The sequence below is a fragment of the Ammodytes marinus genome, assembly GCF_949987685.1.
Source record: "Ammodytes marinus genome assembly, chromosome: 12".
In the NCBI taxonomy this organism is placed as follows: Eukaryota; Metazoa; Chordata; class Actinopteri; order Uranoscopiformes; family Ammodytidae; genus Ammodytes; species Ammodytes marinus.
In genome coordinates, this window is record NC_137216.1 from 16714437 (window position 1) to 16736214 (window position 21778).

At 41.2% G+C, this 21778-nt stretch overlaps 1 protein-coding gene across 1 annotated transcript in view; it reads right to left on the minus strand.

The window, feature by feature from the left end:
• Window positions 1–2720: 2720 nt before the first annotated feature.
• The window catches only part of kcnh7 (potassium voltage-gated channel subfamily H member 7), a gene marked incomplete at both ends in the record, with an annotated part of 39389 nt that continues 20331 nt past the window's right edge, over window positions 2721–21778 (minus strand). The window contains 10 exons of the mRNA XM_080038444.1: window positions 2721–3041; window positions 3725–3905; window positions 6102–6258; window positions 8352–8513; window positions 8676–8763; window positions 10386–10591; window positions 13273–13525; window positions 16342–16541; window positions 16786–17185; window positions 19846–20271. Coding sequence (XP_079894570.1) covers window positions 2721–3041; window positions 3725–3905; window positions 6102–6258; window positions 8352–8513; window positions 8676–8763; window positions 10386–10591; window positions 13273–13525; window positions 16342–16541; window positions 16786–17185; window positions 19846–20271 — 2394 coding nt within the window. The remainder of the gene's footprint in view (window positions 3042–3724; window positions 3906–6101; window positions 6259–8351; window positions 8514–8675; window positions 8764–10385; window positions 10592–13272; window positions 13526–16341; window positions 16542–16785; window positions 17186–19845; window positions 20272–21778) is intronic.

Genomic DNA, 21778 nt, shown 5'->3' on the forward strand with positions numbered 1-21778 from the left:
AACAATCCCTGGGCTGTCAATGTCTGTGAATCCTGAACCCCCGGGATGGTTAATTATGTCTCTCTTATCCTGTTGAAGTAACAACAGTATATTCATTGTCAATACACCTCCATGGATTTAAAAAAAGGAGCATCTGGTGACACAACTATACCTGTGTTTTAATTTATTGCTCCCACAGCTTCAAAAACATATATGCTACTGTTCAAGAGTTTCTCATACATTGTATTCAGTTTAAAAAAACAAACATCTGGCAATAGGATTTCTTTATTTTCTAACAATTGTCTAACAACATTTAAACGTTAATGTACATTGCAAACAAAAAAGGTACAGGGAAACGATGTGTTTCATTGATGGTATGGTTAGTTATACATGAAGATGCTGACTTAGCTTTTGGATTGGTTTGTATAGGCACAAGACCCTCCTCGAGGGCCCGTTTTGTGCAAGTACTAACTGTCCTTTCCCCCCCAACACACATTTTAATTGCATCCTACGATACAAGTATGCTGACATCATTTTAATGTGCTACTTTGGGCTCATAAGCAGTGCAAAACAGTAAATATATATAGATATAAAACACATGCACTGCTTTGTAGAAATACCTACAGCATACTTGTTTGTTGGAGGCCTAGCTCTGACATAACAGCAGAATTCTTATACATCTGCATGTTATTATATGTGCCCATGCAGGCATGTATAGTGCATTCCGTTCCGCATTTTTTTTAGTTTATGCATGTCAGCGGCTGCAGTAATAATGCACATTGTTTAAAGAAGAAAATGACAGTATACTTGATACTGTACGGTATATTGTAGTGCAGTTGTCCATAACCCCTGAGTCTCACTTCAGAGAATACAGGCATACAATAATGATAAGATTTCTCTCAAACCTTTGTGATAATGCTGTATTACATGAATAGCTGCAGAAGATAGTTTGTGTATGCGGTTCATATACATGCGTCAGGTCCTCTATGTTTGTTGGTGTAGGTGTTGCACACAGGCTTAGAGTAACAGCAATGGCCAGGATAATTAGTGATTTTTCTCAGGTATGATTTTGGCTCAGAGTCAAGGGTGCTGAGCAAAGATTTCAGCAACTGGAGGATGAATGTCTGTCACCATTTTCCTGTCTCACTACTTTCCCCCTTCCCTCGTGCTTTAGGTATTAATGCATGCATGTATAATGGGACTACACAAAGCAGTTCAGGGCCTAGGCTTTGGCTCATGTTATTGCCTCCCAAGTCTCAGGCTGCACTTGCCAACTGTCCGGACAACAAGTGTTTGTCCACAAGCTGCCAGACTGCCTCGTGCAAGCTGTGGGCTGCCCTCCATCCAGCAATTTACAATCTTTTGTCACAGACTCCATCTCTACTCACCTGTAGCACTGACTGGAGTATAGGAAGCATGAGTGATCAAATGCTAAGCCCCGACTCTAGGGCCACTTTGGCAGTGAGTGGTACAGTAGCTGACACTCAGCTACTGGGGATATCATCTTTTCTCTCTGCTGACTACAGACATGCAAGGGTGGTGAAAAGTTTGATAGGTTTGTTGGAAGGATTTCTGTCCAAAGAAATGATTGCTGTCAACAATGCAAAAGGCATTTCAAAATTTCATCAGCAGATGGACTGGAAACTCTCCTGGCAGTGTTTGTCCTAGAACTCCAGATCTGTGTTATGTCCTTGATTTGTATCTGACTGTGTGTGGCCTTTATCCGCCCCACTCTGGTAGTCAAGGATTGGTTTGCTTCTGATTGTCACCTTGTCCGTCCGGTGACTTACCTTCTCTTGGCCTGCACTCACCTTCTGCTGAACCAAAAAGGACATGTTTTTGAGGGTCTGCTTTTGGACTAAGTCCCTGTTTTTGGTGTCTCCCTGGGTCCTTGCCACAGATACTTTACCAGGGGTGATTTTGAGGAGCAGTTGGCTTGAGCCATACTGTGCATGTTCTTCCTGGTTTGTTCGGCCATCCTCCCAGCTCTGCAGCTGACACCAAGAAAAAAAAAACACTGTGGTGCACTGATGCCCATAGTTCTGGACAATGGTACCCGTCTAGAATGAGGTAGGTCAAAAAGCTCTGCTTGCTTAGCAAGTTATGATAGGGAAGGACCCATCTCTCTGATTGTAAAGACTGTCAGGGCCCTTCTACCAGGACCTTTCTTTATGTGTTATGACATAGTATATTGTTATAATAGGGAAAGGGTACAGAGCCCACAAGGTCCAAAAGCCTGTGTGAAACAGATATTTAGTTAGGTGTTTGAGTGATTAATCTATCACAACCAGGTGGAACCCTTTAACCAGAATCCCTGTGTATTAAGAAGAAATCAGTTAAAAAGCATAGTTAAGTACTGTCTCCCTATAGGGCCACCCTCTGGGGATGTAAAGGTTCCTCCCGATTGGTTGGGCATCTGCATGTCCAATTTTGAATTTGTGAATCTGTGAAGGTGAGTGATGATGCTTAAAGAGTCCATCAGAGGATTTCTGTGTTGATGGAACCGCTGTTACAATATGTAACCGTTTATTACACTGGTAACTGCAGGAAACAGTCTGTTAACACATTGTTATCTGCAGCAAACAGTATTTTATCCACATGCATATTGTACTAAAAAAACAGACATCTTACTTCTATTACCAAACCATTGCAAATGAACAATAGCATGCTGATAAAAAGCTTCTACTTAGTAATTACAGCATTTCAACCCAGATGTTTAGAACACCGCAGTGCTGGGAGGTTCATGGCCTGGGAAACTCTGGGTCTGAGACAGGTCCATGGAGTCCGCTGGCGTTAAGGTTGGAGTCACAAGGGGTTGGGGAGGAAGAAGAGGTTTCAGTTGGAAGAAGGATCAGTGCAGACTGTTGATGCCCTGTGATCTGTTGTTGTGGTTGCTGCTGCTGCTGCTGCTGTTGTTGTTGTTGTGGTGGTGGTGATGGCTCTCTATGTCTTTGTACAAGCAGTGCTGTAAGGCTGTCCTCGATGGGTGCATTCACGTTGGCCAAGCTCGACAGAGAGTCTTTGGATTCCTGAATGGCCCTCTCCAGTCTGAGGCTGGGGCCCTAAGAAGAGGAGTGGCAGAATATATACAAATGAGTTAGCTGCATCAGAGTAAATGGACCTGCATTTACTCTTAAGCTGAATCAGGTTTTACTCATGCAACATTTTTGTACTCTTCCATATTGTGTTTTCACTTGGTAACCTATTTTTGTTTTAGAGTTCAGAAATAAAAGGTAGAATTGTTATTGAAATAATAAAAAGAAAAAAATACAGAAACTTCAGTATGTACATTTTTTTGTTTTACAATACAGACCAATTGGCTATCCAGCTAAGCGTCACATCTCACCATACTAAAATCCTGAATACTTGTTTTAGCCTGTTTTGAATTCCATATGGGCAAGGTGTACAGCATGTCTGGGAATAACACGTGACAATGTCTCAGTTTCTCTCCGATGATTGTCCAGACTTTCTTGCAAACCCTGTAGCAGCCCAATCAACCAAGACATTCGGCGGTAACAGCGGAACGCAGGTAAGAGCGAAGCATTATGAAACAGCGGGAGCTTGTCGAATTACAGAGATCGCCTCGTCGTCTCATCGAACATCCCTGATGACAATGTGGTTTGTTAATTTAAAACCTAACAGATGCACAACTACAGTGCTCGCCGCTCAGCCAAGACAAAATCCAAAATCCGATTCATGTACATTTGTGCAAAGATAACTTGAAAAGATATAGCCCCCTCCTTACCTGAGTTGCTACAAGGCCGAAGAAATGGCTGGTGGACAGAGCGACTGGCTGAACCTTCACAGCGGGTCTGTGATAGTCTGGACTGGCTGTCACCGTGCTGTAGGCTGGAGGGCCCAGTGTCGGCTGCCTTTGCAACAGCTGCAGAATGGTTTGCATGTCTGACACCAGCTGAGTCTCCAGCCTAAAACAGAACAGAAAAAAGAGTTGGTGAGTTGAAGGTAAGAAAGAAAGACAGTTAAAACACAAACAAGAGGGGGATGTATATGTATAATTCTGACGAGTCTCAACATGTTGTACTTGACTGAGCACTATATAGAGCTTGTGGTACTCAGTGGATAAATTAAGAGTTGGTCACAGCTGAGTGGTACAGAGGACGCTTGTCTTGCAATCAACTATAAAGAGTTGTGGATGGGAGGTGTGAATACAGCTTCTATTGTGGAAATGACTATAACAATCATTTGGTCAATGTAATTATGCCTAGATTTTGTACAAGCTCTGTATTTAGCATCAAGCTAAATCGGTAGCTTCTAGAACACCTTTCAATTACCTGTATTCCTTCTGATATAATGTACAAAGGCATGGTCAAATGTGGTAAGTTACTGGGTTATTGTAGTAATGCAGCATTTGTTTACAAGGTCATGACTGACGAGGGTTGAAGTAAAAGCAGTCGCACAGTAGACATCCATTGCAGGTGCAGCAAACCGAATTATTTTTGTCTTTTTATATGGATTTTTTTGAAGAGAATGCCACTCCAACATTTTTCTTCCCCCTGTCATATCATTTCAAACTATTCAAGGCAATGGTAACACAAAATGACACAGAGGTGCTGCTCATCCTGCAGCCAGCTAGCATTAGGGAGAAAAACCCCAAGGTCAGTTAGAGTACAATGAATAACATACTATTTATGCTTAATGAAATGAGCCTGCCCAATCCATCCAGTTAAACGGATGCTGTCTGTCTTTCTCTGTGATAATTCCAGCTAAGAATACCACCTGCTGTTCATTTGTGTGTCTATTTCAGCTGTCATCCATGGCTGCAGGTGTGCTGTTCAAACATGGCCAATGTGGTTTTCCGCTACAGAAAATAATGAGGCTCAAATGCAATGTATTCATTCCGTGAGGTGGTATACTTGCAAGATTTCAGACAAAGCTGTTGGACCACTGTAGAACAAAAGCGTCTGCCAGCTAGTTGCCTTCCTCCACCTACTCATGTATGTTGGCAATTGCAATACACATTGCCGGTTAATCTCAGAGGAAGTGTCGCTCACTTTTAGCAGTGTGGGAGGTGATACATTAATAAAAAAATCCATAATCATTGAGTCACCAACTAAAAATGAATTTTAGGATAATCAAAAAGAATGATCACAATTTAAATGTGTTACTGTACTTACTAAGAACACCAGAAAAACTGTAAATATGCCCTGCCCTAGCACCTAGAATCTTGCAAGAAAATTACAAATTTCTGCACTGCCCTTTTTTATCCATCCCACATCTGATTTCCAACAAAAAACATTTACGGTAGTTAATTTACTTTGGTAAACTGCATGTGTACTGCCCTAATGACTTTTTATGGTATCAAAATCAATGCTTACATTGTTATTCAGCCATTTATAATAATAAGCTACTTTAAGAGGATCTTACTGTATTCAGCCTGAAGCCACTGCTAGTAAAATATAAAGCCTGTTGAAGAGCTCACCTGCTGCTTTATTGCTTTAATCATCAGTATTAGTGTTTTTGGTTTCATATCAGATAACATACTGACACCATAACATACCATTTCAGATTATAGATAGAAATACATCTTATTCCTCTATGTATTCACATTCTGTGCATCAGTATACACACAATTCAGTCAAATTTAGCCTCACGTCTTTGGTATATTTGGGAACTTTAGGATCTCCCAAGAATTTGAAAAAAAACCTAGTGTGTTAGAATACTAACATGCAACAAGTCAGACAGCATTCATAATACGTCCCATTAAAAAAAAAAAAAAAAAAAAGCAACAGTGGAGGCACATGACTTTGGTTTTTATGGAGTCAATCGTGCCTCCTGGCTCCTTCCGTTGTAATTTATGCAGTTTAAATGATGATATCAACCATCATTTGATAAGAGTATCCAGGTACTGTAAAATTGGTGTTACTAGTCTGCACCAAAAGCAGACCCATATGCTGCAAACCAACATGACCGTTTGACACAAGTTATCAGTGTCAAATTATAATGCTTTATTAAAGAAAAGATTTATAAATAAATGAAAAGCCTTTTTATTTTAATGAGATATTGCTTTATAAACTGGTACAATTCACATGTTTGGGTTACTCAGGGTTTATGAAAGTCCAATGAGGATCAACCCTTGGTACACTGACCCTAAAAATATTTACCTGTTTAAGTGCTCTTGAAGCTGACCTAGTCGCTGGTCCACTTCTCCATACGTTATTTCGCTGGCAGAATTATCGTCCTCTCGCAGGTCCTGGAATGGTGCTGACTCATCCATGAAGTCCGCAGGCTTCCTACAAGCCCATTTATCACAGCACAGATCTGGAGAGACCAAACCAACACACATGCTTTACATGTGGGTCAGAGCAACGTCACCACTAAACAGAAAAACCCACGAAAATAGAATGCAATTAATCTCTGTAGGAGAGCTGAGTGTAGGTTCTTTGCGTGTAATTTATCAGGCCCTTTGTACTGGGAGAAGTGCTAATGCAATGATTTCCAGTAGCAAACTGACCCTGTTGTTATCTCTTCTGGGCACCTGCTAGTACTGAGCTTGCTGTCCAGTGATACGTGTCGAGCCTCTTTTGTGATGTTTAACACAGGGATCGTTAGTACTGTGATCACGCTATCTGGTCCAACAGTCTGTGTAGGTGGGTTTGCACCACCATGATGAGCTGTCCTGATATGAGGTTCCTTGTTGGAGGTTGTGTGTGCCTTTACCATGAATGGCACCTTTGCCCTCATGCCGCGTGTTTTCTGTATCCTTCTAGCAATAGAGGCAACAGCCCAGTTTTTCTTTCCTCCATATGTCCAACTGTTTGAATTGTAGTGCATGACTTGTCCGTCTTATCAGTAAGACGTGCTGTGCCCAGGGCCGCCTTAATGCACGGGCTTACCTGGGCTGAAGCCCCAGGGCCTACAAGGATCAGGGGCCTCTAAAAAAAAAAAATTTTTTTTTTTTTTTTTTTTTTACTGTCTCAATATAGGCCCCTGATCTAAGAAGGCCCCGCACATTGTCATTTAAATAAATTATTGACTGGCTCATGATAGGCCCCTGATCTTAGGGGGGCGTAGAGAGATCAGGGGCCCATCATGAACCAGTAAAGAAAAAGGAAAAAAAAATCACATTATTTTTGGCCTACGAAGATCGAGGGGCCTATCATTCACCAGTACATTTGTTATTTTTGTTTAAATAACATTGTTCGGGGCAACGCAGATCAAGGGCCTATATTGAGATGAGCCATTAAAAACAAAACGAAGAATTCAAAGAGAGAAGTAGCTTTGGGATAAGGGATTATAAAAAAAAATTGGAATGCTGACTGACTGGATTTTTTAAACCTGTATATTTTTGTTTCTGCTTTTTGGTATTTCTGTGTCTCCAAATGATTTCAGAAAATAGCTCACATAGGACACAGTTGATTTAGCCTTAGTTTTCTTCTCAAAGTGCACCAGATTGATGCATTTTACTTTAAAAGGTTCAAATTTTTCTTCCGGGGGGGCATGCCCCCGGACCCCCCTAGAAGGTCCTGGGTCCCCACCGCTGTCTCTTCAATAACTTGGAAAAACACAGTAACCAACCATGTGTGTTTGGTTATTAAAAGTCACTAGACCAGGAGGGGGTTTAAGTACATGTTACCTTAAGTGATTTTGTATTTCATCAATAGAGATATTGTGGTGTAGACTAACATGGCTTTAACGCATCTGTATTGTAAGACCGCCGCCCGGGGGGGCCTACAAACCCTCTCAGCCCCAGGGCCTAGTGGCAGGTAAAAGCAGCCCTGGCTGTGCCCGTACAAAAGCCTGCTATTTCTATACAGGTTGTCATTGTCGTGATTTATAGATCTCCAAGACTGACTGCTCTGGGAAAAGCTTTGGCTTTTATTGAATGTGTAAGATAAATGGATGATGAATCTATAAAGCAATATTTTGTGAATGGCTATTGTCGCAATGTGTGGTCCTTCCCATTACTAATCCAGAACAACATAATAGAAAAATGGCAGCTTTTATTATTCCTTTCAATGAAAGTATTGGGATTGGCTATCATTTGTGAACATCATTGGTAATTCTACCATCTACCTTACACTTCCGAGACGGAGGATACAATAACTGTGGCTTTGATAACTGTCCAGAGAGTTATGACATTCTGTCTTGTAGTATTCTAAACTGTGCAGTGTTTTGGACTAAGGTAGTCCTTTTATGGCCATGGATCTAACACTTTGGAGCCTGGGAAGATCTTAACCCCATCTATACATTTGCTCCAACCAACTGAGAGGAGTTGCTGTTGGGACATGATCCCCCACTGGCTTTTCTGTTTCTTGCATCACTTAGCAACTACTAGCAATAGTTATTGTCAAAAGAGTAAAGAATATGTTCACGTAATACTTATCATTAGTCAGTCAAATGAAATATATTACCTTCAAAAGATGGTTTTCTCACCAAGCTGTCTCTGACCATACGATCTGAGTCCAGTACTGGGGGACTGGGTGGAGAGGGACCCAGGACTTCTGAAGATCTCCTTAGGCTAGAGTTAGACTCTGACGCCATCCCCAGGTCTTTAACTGCTTCCTCGGTTTCCCCTGTAGAACAGCAATCAGTAGGAGTCAGTGGAATAATACTGCGCTGCATTCCACATGGAGTATAGATGTTCCACTCACTGAACAACAACAAAGAAGACATTTGCAAACGCAAAGCAATGTGGAGAGAGGCTATAGCAACTGAGCAGATTTTTTTCTACTTACCTTTAGATAGATCTGGTGTGAAGGAAATCCTTCTTTTATTGGTCTTAGTACCCTCGGCATCCAAATCAAAGCCTTGGGGAATTGAGGGCTGCAACAATATGAGCATTAGATTATATGTATACAATTAAAGGTGAAGTCAGCGATTCAGCTTGTTGTCAAAATAACTTTTTGTCAAAATCAGTAGCCCCTTTTACACAGAGATTGCGGCATATTGACAGAACAAAAGAGTGGCAATTTGCCGGCTCTGCTTGGTTAGGTGTTATTTACACAGAACCAAGCAACGCCGGCATGTTGGCGCATCAGTAGCCCCTTTTACATAGCGTTCCGGAATGAAAGAGGTGCTTGTAAACAGTGTCAGGTGTGACGTAAACATTTAGCACCGCGCCGGTCAGCTGCTTTACAACAACAACACTGGCCGGTGAATTGAGAGCAGGAGTGCTGGGGCTTGCAGTAAGAGGGCCGTATTTTACTGTCCCCATGATGTGCCCGTTAATCTCGCTACGCGCTGAGTCCAACATCTCTGGGACAGTTAACCAAACTGACAACATCACTCCGCTCACTGCGTCACCTGTGTGTGTGTGTGTGTCTGTGTGACAAGTTGGCTGTGAGCGAGTCTCTTTGAGAGCAGTGCTCTGCTATTCAGACATACACATACACACAGTGTGTGAAGTCACGTTACTGTAGACAGAAATATAGTGTGGATATACGCTCAGATTTAGGATAATAATAGCGGCGGCGATCTCGCTACGCGCTGAGTCCAACGTCTCTGGGACAGTTAACAACCAAACTGACAAAATCATTCGGCTCACTGCGTCAACTAACTGTCTGTGTGTCTGTGTGTTTGTGTGACAGGTTGGCTGTGAGCGAGTCTCTTTGGGGGCAGTCCATTCAGACATACACATACACACAGTGTGTGAAGTCACGTTACTGTAGACAGAAATAAAGTGTGGATATACGCTCAGACTTAGGATAATAATAGCGGCGGCGATCCGGTAGCAGCCTAGCTTAGCCTAGCCTAGCTTAGCCTAGCTTTCCCATTGTACAACTTCCCCTGGGCAGAAATAGACTTTGGATTGAGCAGCGGACCTTAAGACCAGCTAGATTATACGCCGTTCCTTTTATTTGGTGATTTTTACGGGACATCAGGCCGCCGTGGTAATGTTAAACACACGTCCTTCAACTGCTAACATGGTCGCATGTTTAGAACGTAGGCTATGGAACGTCAAACGCCCCCCTATTCCGCATCAACAAGCTGGCCGCATTTAAACAGAGAGGCGGAACTGATTGTGTCGGGAATCTTACTACCCCCCGAGGTAGTACAATTCCCGGAACAATTTCTCGCACCTTTCTTCCCCCGTTCCGCAACGGTCGCATTTATACAGCAGGGCGGAGGTCCGAAAGGCCGGCATATTCCCGGCTTTCACTGGCTGTGTAAAAGGGGCTAGTGAATATCTCCTCCCGATCCCCTACCGTTTGTGTACTGTGTGCGCTGAAAAAAAAATCCAGTGTTTATACACAGCCTAGGCTCTGTAAACGCTGTACATTTTTGACAACAATCATTCTGCAGAATCGCTGATTCCACCCGGTCAATTTTTGTTAATTTTTGAATTGCTTAAAGTATCATTGTGAATGTCAATAGTCAAGGTGAATACATGTTAAAAGACAATCAACTCAACATGTAGGAGCTATAACACTGGTGTGACATTGCACCTTTGCAGACTCATCTCTGAGGTTGAAGGTAAGCTCCAAGTTCTTGAAGAAGCAGTCGGCAAACTCCGGGTACATGTCTAGCACCTCCAGCAGATCTTCTCTTTGAATAGTGCTCAGGTCACAGTAACTCAGCGCTCGCACATCTGCATTGGACTTCCCCGGCTTGGCAAGTAGATGGATCATTTCTCCGAAGATGTCATTCTTTCCTGGTATCAACACACACATATGCACAAAATAAATCCTCTCACAAGGTTCACCTGGACAGAGAAAAAAATGCCAACTTACCCTTTAATTACCTCTACAAGTTGTCATAGAGAATAATTTGGGGACTTATCTCACTGTTACCCAGTGCTAATACAAAAGGGCAACTTAAATTTAAATTTTTAGTGGAAGATAAAAAACAAACAACCGTTCCTCCTTGCGTTAGACGTTCTCCCAGGGCCCATGCACCAGTTCTCTTTTTATCTTTGATCCATTATTGACACAGAGGAATAACTGCAAATTCAAAGCAACTTTGATGTGGAGGGAAAAGGAGGGTTTGATGGTGATGGACACCACTTGTTGTGTACTTCAAAGTAAAAAAGAAAATGGGTTGATATTCACGACTTTCAAGTAATTAAGCCAACTCAGGATATCTACCACAGGTTTAGTTTTACAACTTATAAATATAAAAGAGTTTCCTCGCTGAAATCAGAGTCAACTTAGCTAAAGGTCTAGGGTCTGTTTTAAAGGCCATGATGAAAAATCCCTTTGTTGGTCCCGGGGTACGCTTTATGCCAACACTGTAAACAGGGTTTGGTAGATAGGATACGTTATGTTGGCCGCCAGTGTGCCTTTCACAGCATGCACCGGACACCTTTCAACTACAGAGGACAGCCTCACGCAGAGTGGTGGATATGTCCCCCACATACAGCTCTAAGCACATGGATTTAGATAGTCATTAGCCTGAATGGCATTGTGAGAAAGGTATTCCTCACCCGTGGTACAACACTAGTAACCTTGTTGGACTCAATTACGAGATGCTTCAGCACCATAGACTGACAACTACCTTATTAGAGGCAGGGATAGGGTGGCGAGTGATAACAAGCTAAACAAAGTAGGGGAGAACGGGGTAATATGTCACACGTGTCGGTTGTCACAATCGTTATATCTCGGAACCAGAAGGTGCTGTCTGTTAAATTTTGGTATGTAAATATCCACAACTGGGATAAGAGGTCACCTACATAGTCTTCCTTGGAGTTGGACTGCTGAATATGAGGTCAGAGGACTGTTAGTGTTTTTCATGTCAAATTGAAAATATTTAGCTCTTCAGTATTTTTCTTCTACGCTTTTACACAATGGGTTTATAACAAAACACTTGTTACCCTAAAAAAGTGTGAAGGGTAAGCTATAGTTTAGATTGTTTTTAGCAAGCATACAGTTATGTAGGCCTATTTTTCAACTTGACAATGAAATTAAACTTTCAAATTTAGTTCCGCTTTCTTGCCTTCTTTTTAAGATTTTTCCCATTAAGATAACATTGTGACAAACAACCTCATAGTGTGTGACAACCGACCCCTTGATGGGGTTGGTTGTCACAATGTGTTAGAGTGTCTTTGATGGTAAATTTCTTCTTTATTACAATAAGTTAGAAAAAGTGAGGGGTTCACATTTCAAGCCAACACCTTAAGCTTCAATTTAATGTAGGAATGACTATTGAAAGATGTTTAGGTGATGGGCAATTCTCACTAGAGTAAAAAGTGTGCCTACTTACCCCGGTCTCCCCTACATGTTTTTTTACAAACAAACTGGAGCAAACATTGTGCTAATTGAACATTTACGTTTGTATCAAATACAAACGGGCTGATCAGTGAGATCAGTGACTTTTCCAGTGTGTTTGTTATTAATAGGTTTTGCGTGATGCAGCAGCTTTTGCTAAGCTTAACCCCCATTCTGTTAGGTACAGCTTTGGTGAGCATTCATCTCATGAATCATGACAAATTTAATCCTGGCTTGGTCTATAGCACCTAGTTGTGGTGCACCCATGGAGAAAAAAGATACATACTCATTATTCCAATAAGAGTAATATGTGTTCAGTATCACTTTGTTACTAAAGCAAAAACATTATTTCAACTTAAGTTTTGGCAATTGTTTTACTCTAGACCTTGACTGTCTTTTTTTTTTACATAATCTGTGTTTTGCCGCTTTAACTAAATTCCCTGTGCTGTCAGAAGAACGTGGCAGCTATTTCACTGTGTTCTTTGAAATTGCAAAACAACCTTTCATGGAGCAACTTAATAGAAATGTCAGTGTCAGAAACCTGCCACACGAACAGCCCTATTGCCCAGACGAGAGAAATGAAGGGAGGCAGGGACACTTTGCCAGTCTCGTCAAATGTGTGAACATGATGTGGTTTAGCTGCTGTAATAACTGAAAAATGCACTCACATTATAACATTTGATTATTTGATGTGCACACAAGTCATGCTTAGCCCCTTTGCAAGCATTATGCTATAAAGCAATGCAATTTCTTTGGGAAATTGCACTGCATAATGTATCTTTTTTTCCATTTCATTTTGAACCACCTTTTCCTTCTTTTTCAAGATCAGATGTGTTTTGTCTTTGTCTCGACAGGTTTGATTCAGCTGAGACTTCACCTATAACAACAGGGGGGTTTCTTTTACAGTTTTTCACACCTCTCTGTGACGGGTGGAGGTTTTGAAAGCAATATACAGCAGACTGCCACTACATCTAAGATACTGGCAATGGACACTGGAAAAAGTCTTCCTTCATCTTTTGCAATTTCAGTTTTAATAGGACAGACATAGATGTTTTTTATTCATTTAGTACCCATTACCTAGGGTTAAATTTTGTTAAACTTAATATTATCAACAAGGGATTATATTTACCCAAGATGGCGACCACAATGTCATCTTTCAAGATCTCAATAGAGCCACGGGAGATAAAGTAGAGAGCAGTGAGGACATCCCCGCTGTGGACCAGAGTGTCTCCTGGCGGGGCATGAGTTGTTTTGAAGTGCATGGCCAGGGCCCTCAGGCAGCCTTTGGTGGATCCTTCGAACGCTTTGCAGTCTTGAAGAAGACTCTGGTTGAGGTGAAGGCAGATATCCGCTTGCAGGCACTCAGGAAAACCTTTTAACACCTGCAATGCAGACAAAATCTCTGAGTAAAATGCACAAAATATTGTCCCGATAGCCTCAACGAGATGCACTTAGATAATCAGATAGGCCTTTCACACCAAAATGAACCAAGAGTCAGTTCCAGGCTGGTGTTGGGGTCAGTTCAAAACTGGTTACAGCCTTATCCCAGTTATGAACCGGTTGGTTTCACATCGACCGAAGACAGCCATGGAGCCGGCAAGAGAGCAACGTCATGACGTCACTGTAAACATGTGTGTACGTCACCCGACGCCGCTGCTCTTGTGGCTAACGCTAAAGCTACCGCTAACTTTAAGCACAACAACAGCGGCGAATACGTCTTATTTTTACACTTGTTGGCTCTCGCTTTGCTTTCATAAGCAAACAGGACCCATACAGCGTATTCTCGCCGGTCAATTTGATCGCTACGTTCGGTAATTATGTTATGTTTACGTCTCGTAGTAGCGGTGTTTTTAAATATGGCGGGCATGAGGTTTGAGTTGCTCTGGTTGGTCAGGATAATCCCTCCCCCAACCGTTCGCGCAAGCAGTTCTTATCAAACCCTGCTCAATCCTGGGGTATGAGTTCCCCCGGTTTTTACGGCCCGGAGCAGGCTCTCTGGCGGTGTGAAACCAAAACACTGGCTCTAACTCCGAACAAGCCCAGAACTAGCTCCGATTTTGCGGCGGTGTGAAAGGCCTATTAGTGTGACCCAGTCGAAGCTCTGAGCAGCAAATGTGTTAAGACGGATGTACTTTTCCTATAGGAGAAGTACAGAGTCATAGTCCTATTAAACACAGCTGGATGCCTATACTGTACGTCACACCATTAGTGTATTATAAGGAGAAGCTTAAATGTAATGGGGTAGACCAGTGGTTCTCATTTATTTTCTGTCATGCCCCCACTAGGGGACAGAAATGTTTTCGCACCCCCCCTAAATTGAAATACTATTGAGAACCTGCTAATATTTATCTATTTATCTGTAAAAAACCACTGTATGAGTTTCTGGCACGAGCATTCTGCATACAATCACCTTATTATCAAATTAGATAACAAATTAGCTGAGATAACTTCTGCAGCAAAAAAAATCAAAGTTCAGTTTATTAGCTCAATTTGTAACATTTAAACAAGACTGCTCAGTCTGTGTGAATCTCAGGACAGAGCAACAAGAGCAAATGATTCACTGAGGTTTGCATTTCATTCAAAACATTTTTAAACTGTAAACATATATAGGTGGTGTTTTATTTATTATTATAGGCCAATAGGTCTTCTGTGATGCGATAACCAATTATTCATTAATGTTATTATTAGTCTACTTGCTTGATTTATTTTTAAATAGCCTACATAGACACTTGGAGACACATGTGGACATTTATTTATTGCAAATCGCAGCCTTTCGCGTGGATATGACCATACACAAGCACACATCGCGCTTGTAAGCACTTAAAAAAATAAATAAAATAAATATATATATATATATATATATTTTTTTTTGGTCAGTTGGAAATCAAGGCAGCCCGCGCCCCCCCGCCTGACAACTCACGGCGCCCCCCCAGGGGGGCGCGCCCCACCATTTGAGAAGCACTGGGGTAGACACTGTTTCTTATATGTTCTCATATACATTACATCTATTAAATCAATTGCAGTTTTTGTAGGGTTTTCATGACAAATGTAGTGTGTAAAAATAACTGCTACCTGCATTTATGTAACCACCCTCTGAGGCCAAAACACAGCACAATGCCTTCCTAGTTTTGGCTTCGTCTCTCTCTTTTTCTTGAATTGGTGACAAACAGTGCCGGAGTGAGGAGACCAGCTTTGTTTGATAGATGCGAGCAGCAAAGAAGCAACAATATTTATTACCAAAATCCATCCATGTGTAGGAGCCAAGGATTAAATCCAGACTTTTGATGTAGCCTATATTCACTTAAAAGGAGAGAACTGACTGCATGCATTGTTATTTTCACATGACATTAAACCGGAAAATATCCACACTCGGTAGGCTCATGATGTTTATGCTTTATCCCTCTTATTTTTAGGGTATACAACATATTATATTATCATTGTTATAAGATTCATGCAAATTCAAACTGTACTTTCAAGTAAGTGGGGGGGGGGGGGATTCATAATGTCTGCAGGAAAGCTTGCACTGCTACAATCTCGCATTTATATATATTCACAATATATTTACATAAAAGTAAAAATTAAGCACAACATTATTTTGGTAATATAGTTGTTTTATTGCTGAAACTAATTGTAAAAACATTTTTAGATTAAATAGAATTTAGACAGAATCAAGTAATATCATTGCCTTTTCATTACATGCGAATAGTTTTACTATTACATAGTTGATCTAAAATGTATTTATTTGCTTTAAGACATGAAACTCTGCTATAGTATATAAACCTACATGTCTTACTATCTCTTAAGCGCAATTTCTAATGTCTAATCGTGATGTATTTTATACCCCTGTAAAGCACTTTGAATTGTGTCTGAATTGTGCTATATAAATTAACTTGCCTTGCCTTGCAATGCCTATACCAATTAGATAAATTCACAAGGAAATAATGAAAAAGTGTTTCTTACATTTCTTACATGGATACTTGTGATCAATTTGGCCATTACCAAGACAAGAAATAAAAAATATGTACCTCCTGCTCTTACCAATGCAGTGATGGTAATCCGGATGAAAAGCAGGCAAGAGAAGAAAAAAGGCTCTTTTTAGAATATAGCAGTTACAATATTTATTTCATCATGCAATGGGATCAGTTAATGCTATCGGGGATCCTGTCCAGTTACAGTAGTATTATCCTTTTTTATTTACCGTGTTCATATCGATGCCATTGGTGTAGGTCCAGGAGTGTTGGAAGTACTCCTCCAGCCTCTGCCTCAGTGGGTTGGGAATCTGGTGAAAGCGTATGAACTCCTTGACCCGTAACATTTGAGCATGATAACGGGCCGTACCAGAGTACAACCTCTGGATGATGGCAGAGACATTTCCAAAAATACTGGCATACATGAGGGCTGAAATACAGAAGAATGGGAGAAAAAAGGATGAGATACGTATGCACACTGATTTGCATGCTTCTTGCATCTTATCCACAGGGACACGCTGTCAACTTGAATTAATGTGAACAAGCGCTGCTATAAGCACAGACAATGTGTTGTCTGGGATCTGTTAAAAACAAGTTTAAGCCTTCAACCATTTCAAGCGCTGTGCCGGATAAAAGCAGTACAACTCAAAAGATAAAGACCAAAACATACTCACAGCCAATCAGCATGACGCAGATGGAAAAGATCTTCTCCGAGTTGGTGTTTGGGGAAACATTCCCAAAGCCTACACTGGTCAGACTACTGAAGGTGAAGTACAGCGCTGTGACATATTTGTCCTTGATAGAGGGTCCAGAGTTAGGATCGCTGTAGTTGTACCTCTTTCCTATGGACACGCCCAGATTGTCCAGCCAGCCAATCTTATGCTCCAAATAGGGCTTCTCCACATTACCGATGGCGTACCATATGCAGGCCAGCCAGTGGGCGATGAGGGCAAAGATGCACATGAGCAGCATCAGGACTGCAGCACCGTACTCAGAGTAGCGGTCCAACTTCCTGGCTACACGCACCAAGCGCAGGAGCCTAGCTGTCTTCAATAGGCCAATCAGAGTGGTAGTCTAAACAAGATGTACAGTACAGACATTTTATTAGTAATAGCAACAAGGTTAATGTGTCAGACTAACACATCTGGGACAGTATTACAGTACAATAACATGTATCTCATTTGAGCATTAGATAATTTCATTCAAACGTAGCGATGCTCTGACAAGTTGTATTTGTTAACAAATGTCATGTGACAGATAAGCAAGTCATTTCACAAACTGAAGCAATGAGTTTCCTCAACAGTGAAAGGCTAAAATACTCTCTAGTGGCAACTCTCCACAGTTATTTTGTCAGAGGCAGAGAACACAGAAGTGAAGGCCCCAGCAGCCCAAAGATAAATCCTCATTTATTCCATACCAAACAGGAACAACACTCACTAAGTGGATTCCTGGGAGTTTTTTGCAGCTTCTGTGTCATCAAATTGCCACCTGAGTGCCATCAGTATGGCCATTTATCTACCTGACAATTACTGAATGACCTTTGAAAATGGAGTTAATGTCCACACATGAAAGAGACTCTCCTTCCTAACCACTTGGTTAGTGTTGTGTTAGTGGAAAACAAAATCCATTTGACACCTGCCTTATTCTGTTTTGTTACTGGAAGGATTAAAAGTTATTTAAAGACATAATGAGAATAACTGTGTTCACCACATCCACACCACAGCGGTTGACCACTGTAAAATGGGTTCATACTAAACACAGTCTAGTTGGACAGTTGTTTATTTAATCAGAATTTAATCAGCCTATTTTACATCTTGGTTTTACAAATATCACATAACAAATAATAACAAATTGGAAAACATGTACATTTAATATTAAAAAAACAAATATTAAATTCAGCCATTGAAATCCAATATTTATTTATTTTATTTTATTTTATTTTATTTTATTTTATTTTATTTTATTTTATTTTATTTTATTTTATTTTATTTTATTTTATTTTATTTTATTTTATTTTATTTTATTTTTCTTTCGGACAATTCTACACAATACACAATTTTCTCCTTCATATATTCATACATCTTACTTTGTGTTGTCCGAAGGGTGACGGAAGAAGCCAAAGGCTTATCGGGTCCCGCCCCCATAAATAATATCAGTTAACTATCAAATGAAGCTTTGGGGCGACCGTGGCTCAGGTGGTTAAGCGGGTTGGCCAATGATCCAAGGGTTGGCGGTTCGATCCCCGCCCGGCCACCTGTGTCATGGTTGTTGTGTCCTTGGGCAAGACACTTCACCCACCTTGCCTCGTGTGAATGTGTATGTTTGAGGTGGTGGTCGGCAGCCACGCTTCCGTCAGTCTGCCCCAGGGCAGCTTTGGCTACTATGGTAGTTTACAACCACCAGTATGACTGTGTGTGAATGAATGGAACCTGGAACCCTGTAAAGCGTCTTTGAGTGCCTTGAAAAGCGCTATATAAATCCAATCCATTATTAATAAAGTCCTTAATGTACCTGCATAAGCAACTGCATAACACAGCTGCACAGCACTATAGGACCCTTCCCTCTCTGTCTATGTATTCCTCTCTGATTGGAACAACGTTTCAGGGGTTCAAGTTGGGACAAACCACTTATCTCCTTTTCTGCCTGAAAACAGCTTGAAATTAATCTTTTGTTATTCAATTTCTATCTGATTATTATAAACAAAACACTGCACACAGTGCCAATTTTGAGCAATGCCTCACATTATGTTCAATCTTCTGCTGTGAAAGCAACAAGACGTTGATCGACATCTTTTTTCAAATATATTCCTGCTCTGGTCAAAAGGCTTACTTGAGCACTTGTAGGATAAAGCTGTCTTATTAAGCTGCTAAATTAAATGAGCCTTGTGAAAACCATCTGCACTGTCTTAGTTGCTTTTATTTTATGAATGAAAATGCAGTCGAGCGGGACTTTGCACGTTCACTCTGAAAACCAAGCTCTAAAGCTAAACATGAAAGCAATGAATCAGCCTGTTCACACATCATATTATATTCCAGTTATCTTAAAAGGGAAACGAAGAGTTTTCCCCTTCAATAATTACTTTTGTGAATGAAAATCAAATTAATAGTGTCAAATATTCATGGTTTGCATTGATTTCCCTGAGGCAAAATATATTTTACTTGCAACTTATTGTGCATAATTTGCATGGACTGATTCTTGATTGGCTTGTTACACTGTGCTGGGAGAGAAACCAACATCCATTTTCTTTTTTTATTTGTTGTCATTCACTAAACTGACTCAACAGTGGCAGTGGCAGAAGATGATTATGGTTTATAATCAGGGGCTTTCCTGGTGTAATGGAGTGCCTACAAAGCACGATAAAGCACTGAAGTGGATCCCGGTCCCGAGGGGACATTCCCTACCAACAAACAAGCCAGCAGGCCTGGCAGCCAGCCTACCAATTGCCATCTCACATCTGCATGTAAGCTGTGCACACAGCACTGTTGGCCTGCTCCTCACATAAATGCATCATTGATTGCCATTTGGTAAGCCATTAATCCGTGTAAATGGATTCTAGAATGAGGACCATTCAAAAAAAAGGAAAAGAAAAAAAAACATGCAATTTTAAGTAATCCTTTCAGAGCAGAGACAGAAAGATTCATGCTGTAGCCGCCCAGGGGCACAAGTCTGGACATGGGCCTGATGTGCAGTTAAGCTCCCTGGGAGAAAAAATATATGCATTAGCAATAACATACCTCATCGGATCCTGAGCCAAAGATAAGAAGGTCAAAGGGGATTGCTGCCACCATGTCTATAAGGAACCAGCCTTTAAAGTAATGGATCGCTATCTTGGCTGGATCGCTGACCACCTCCTCGTTCTGGTTTACATATGTGGTCCGGAAGTTTATGAGGATGTCAATGATGAACATGATGTCCACCATTAAATCCACTAAATTCAGTGGGTTGCAGGAGTATCCACATTCACGCCTCTTATGCTCCCCCTGGTCGTTGAGAAGAAAAGCAGCAGAGTAGGGAGTGAGGATTGCCGTGTAGATGACCAGCAGCAGGATCAGCCAGTCCCACACAGCTTTGAAGGGACTGTAGTGGAGGATGGTGAACTTGTCAATGCGGGCAGTCTGCAGTTTGTACTCTGGCAGCACATCAGCTCCGAGTGACAGGACCTGAAGGAGTGGTAAGAGAGGGTCAGATAGTACGGCAAAGCACCTGATCGCGCCGCTCCACTTTGATAAGGTTTCAGAAAAATGTCTCTAATTAATTTTTACAGGGGTCAACCTCTTAGTTGAACAGGATCATTGATAATAAGAACATTTTATTCGCTGTCACCTGTTTGAATTGATGTTGATAGTGTACTGTGTAGTGTACTCTTGACCCTCATCAATGACAGTTCCAAGTAATTCATTTTTATGATAATGATGGCTAAAGCACATCAGGTAATTTAGCCAGCTGCCAGACATTCAAGGTCTGATCTGACAGCAACTGTGACTTACTAAAGTAAGTGCTCTGCAGTCAAACAGTATTAGGTAAAGGCAGGCAGGCGCTCTAGTATGACAAGTAGATTGCCAATGTCCCGGCACCATGAACAATTTGACTGCTATTGACTTGCCCCAGATTTGGAAGAGGTACATTCTGTAAACTTGGAGAAAAAAAAACTTTACTGTTCAAATGATGAGTTGGGAAGAAAACTTAGATATCTGTGCCGATATACATTTTTATACATATATTTTTGGCAAGCAAACATTTGTCTTAATTTCCCCCAATATGAATGGACTGAATGGTAAATTATTCAGGTTGCCCAGCTTCCCTCGTTTTTTGGCCTAATAAGCAGTGGCATACAAAGAGAAAGGGGCTCTCTTATGGCAGAACATTGTGTAGGAGAGAGGATGAGGGCAGCAGGTCTTTCAATTAATTTCAGCACATCCCCCTATCTTCAACACATGAATTATAGATGTCCCCATACTGGCAGTCTTGAAGTATCGATGGCAGTGTTCACATCTCAGCCATGTCCCTAAACTCCAAAACTAAAGTCGGCAGAGAGGGGGAGCATTTAATCAGGAAATCATTGAAATGTGTTCAAATGAATGGCTATTTCTACACAGAGAATTCAAATGAAATAGATTTATCAGAATGGCTCAGTTTAACCTAAACTATGAACCTGTGTATTTCGGATTTCTATTGTAATCAGATGAAACATACTGTATGTCTTCAAGAATCAAAATGGCCATGGATGCCTGCACTCTTAGCTGTCCTTGGCAAGCTGGCATCAGGTGTGCTGCTAAGTCTTGTCTGGGGAATTCTGCCACCAGATTAGCCTCGTTTCAGCGATATGACAGGAAGTGTTGGTCCTGCTGCATTTTCCTTGGGCAAGAAACCGAATCCCTGCTGAATTCACATGTGGTCTGATTGCACCTTCACTAAGATAATGATGATGATTTAATGGTTTATTTGAAGCTAATGTACTGATATGATTCTTGCTGTTCTGGGTTTGTCCCCTCATGGTTGAATGAACTTATTGGAAGTCGCTTCGTATAAAGCTAAATGAAATGTAATGTAATTCCTGCATGTCACAAGCTCAGCTGACAGCGGGGGGAACAGGGATTGGACGCGGGCGGAGACACACGAGGCAGTAGGTTGAATGAAGAGTGATTTATTGAAGATTAATATAAACAG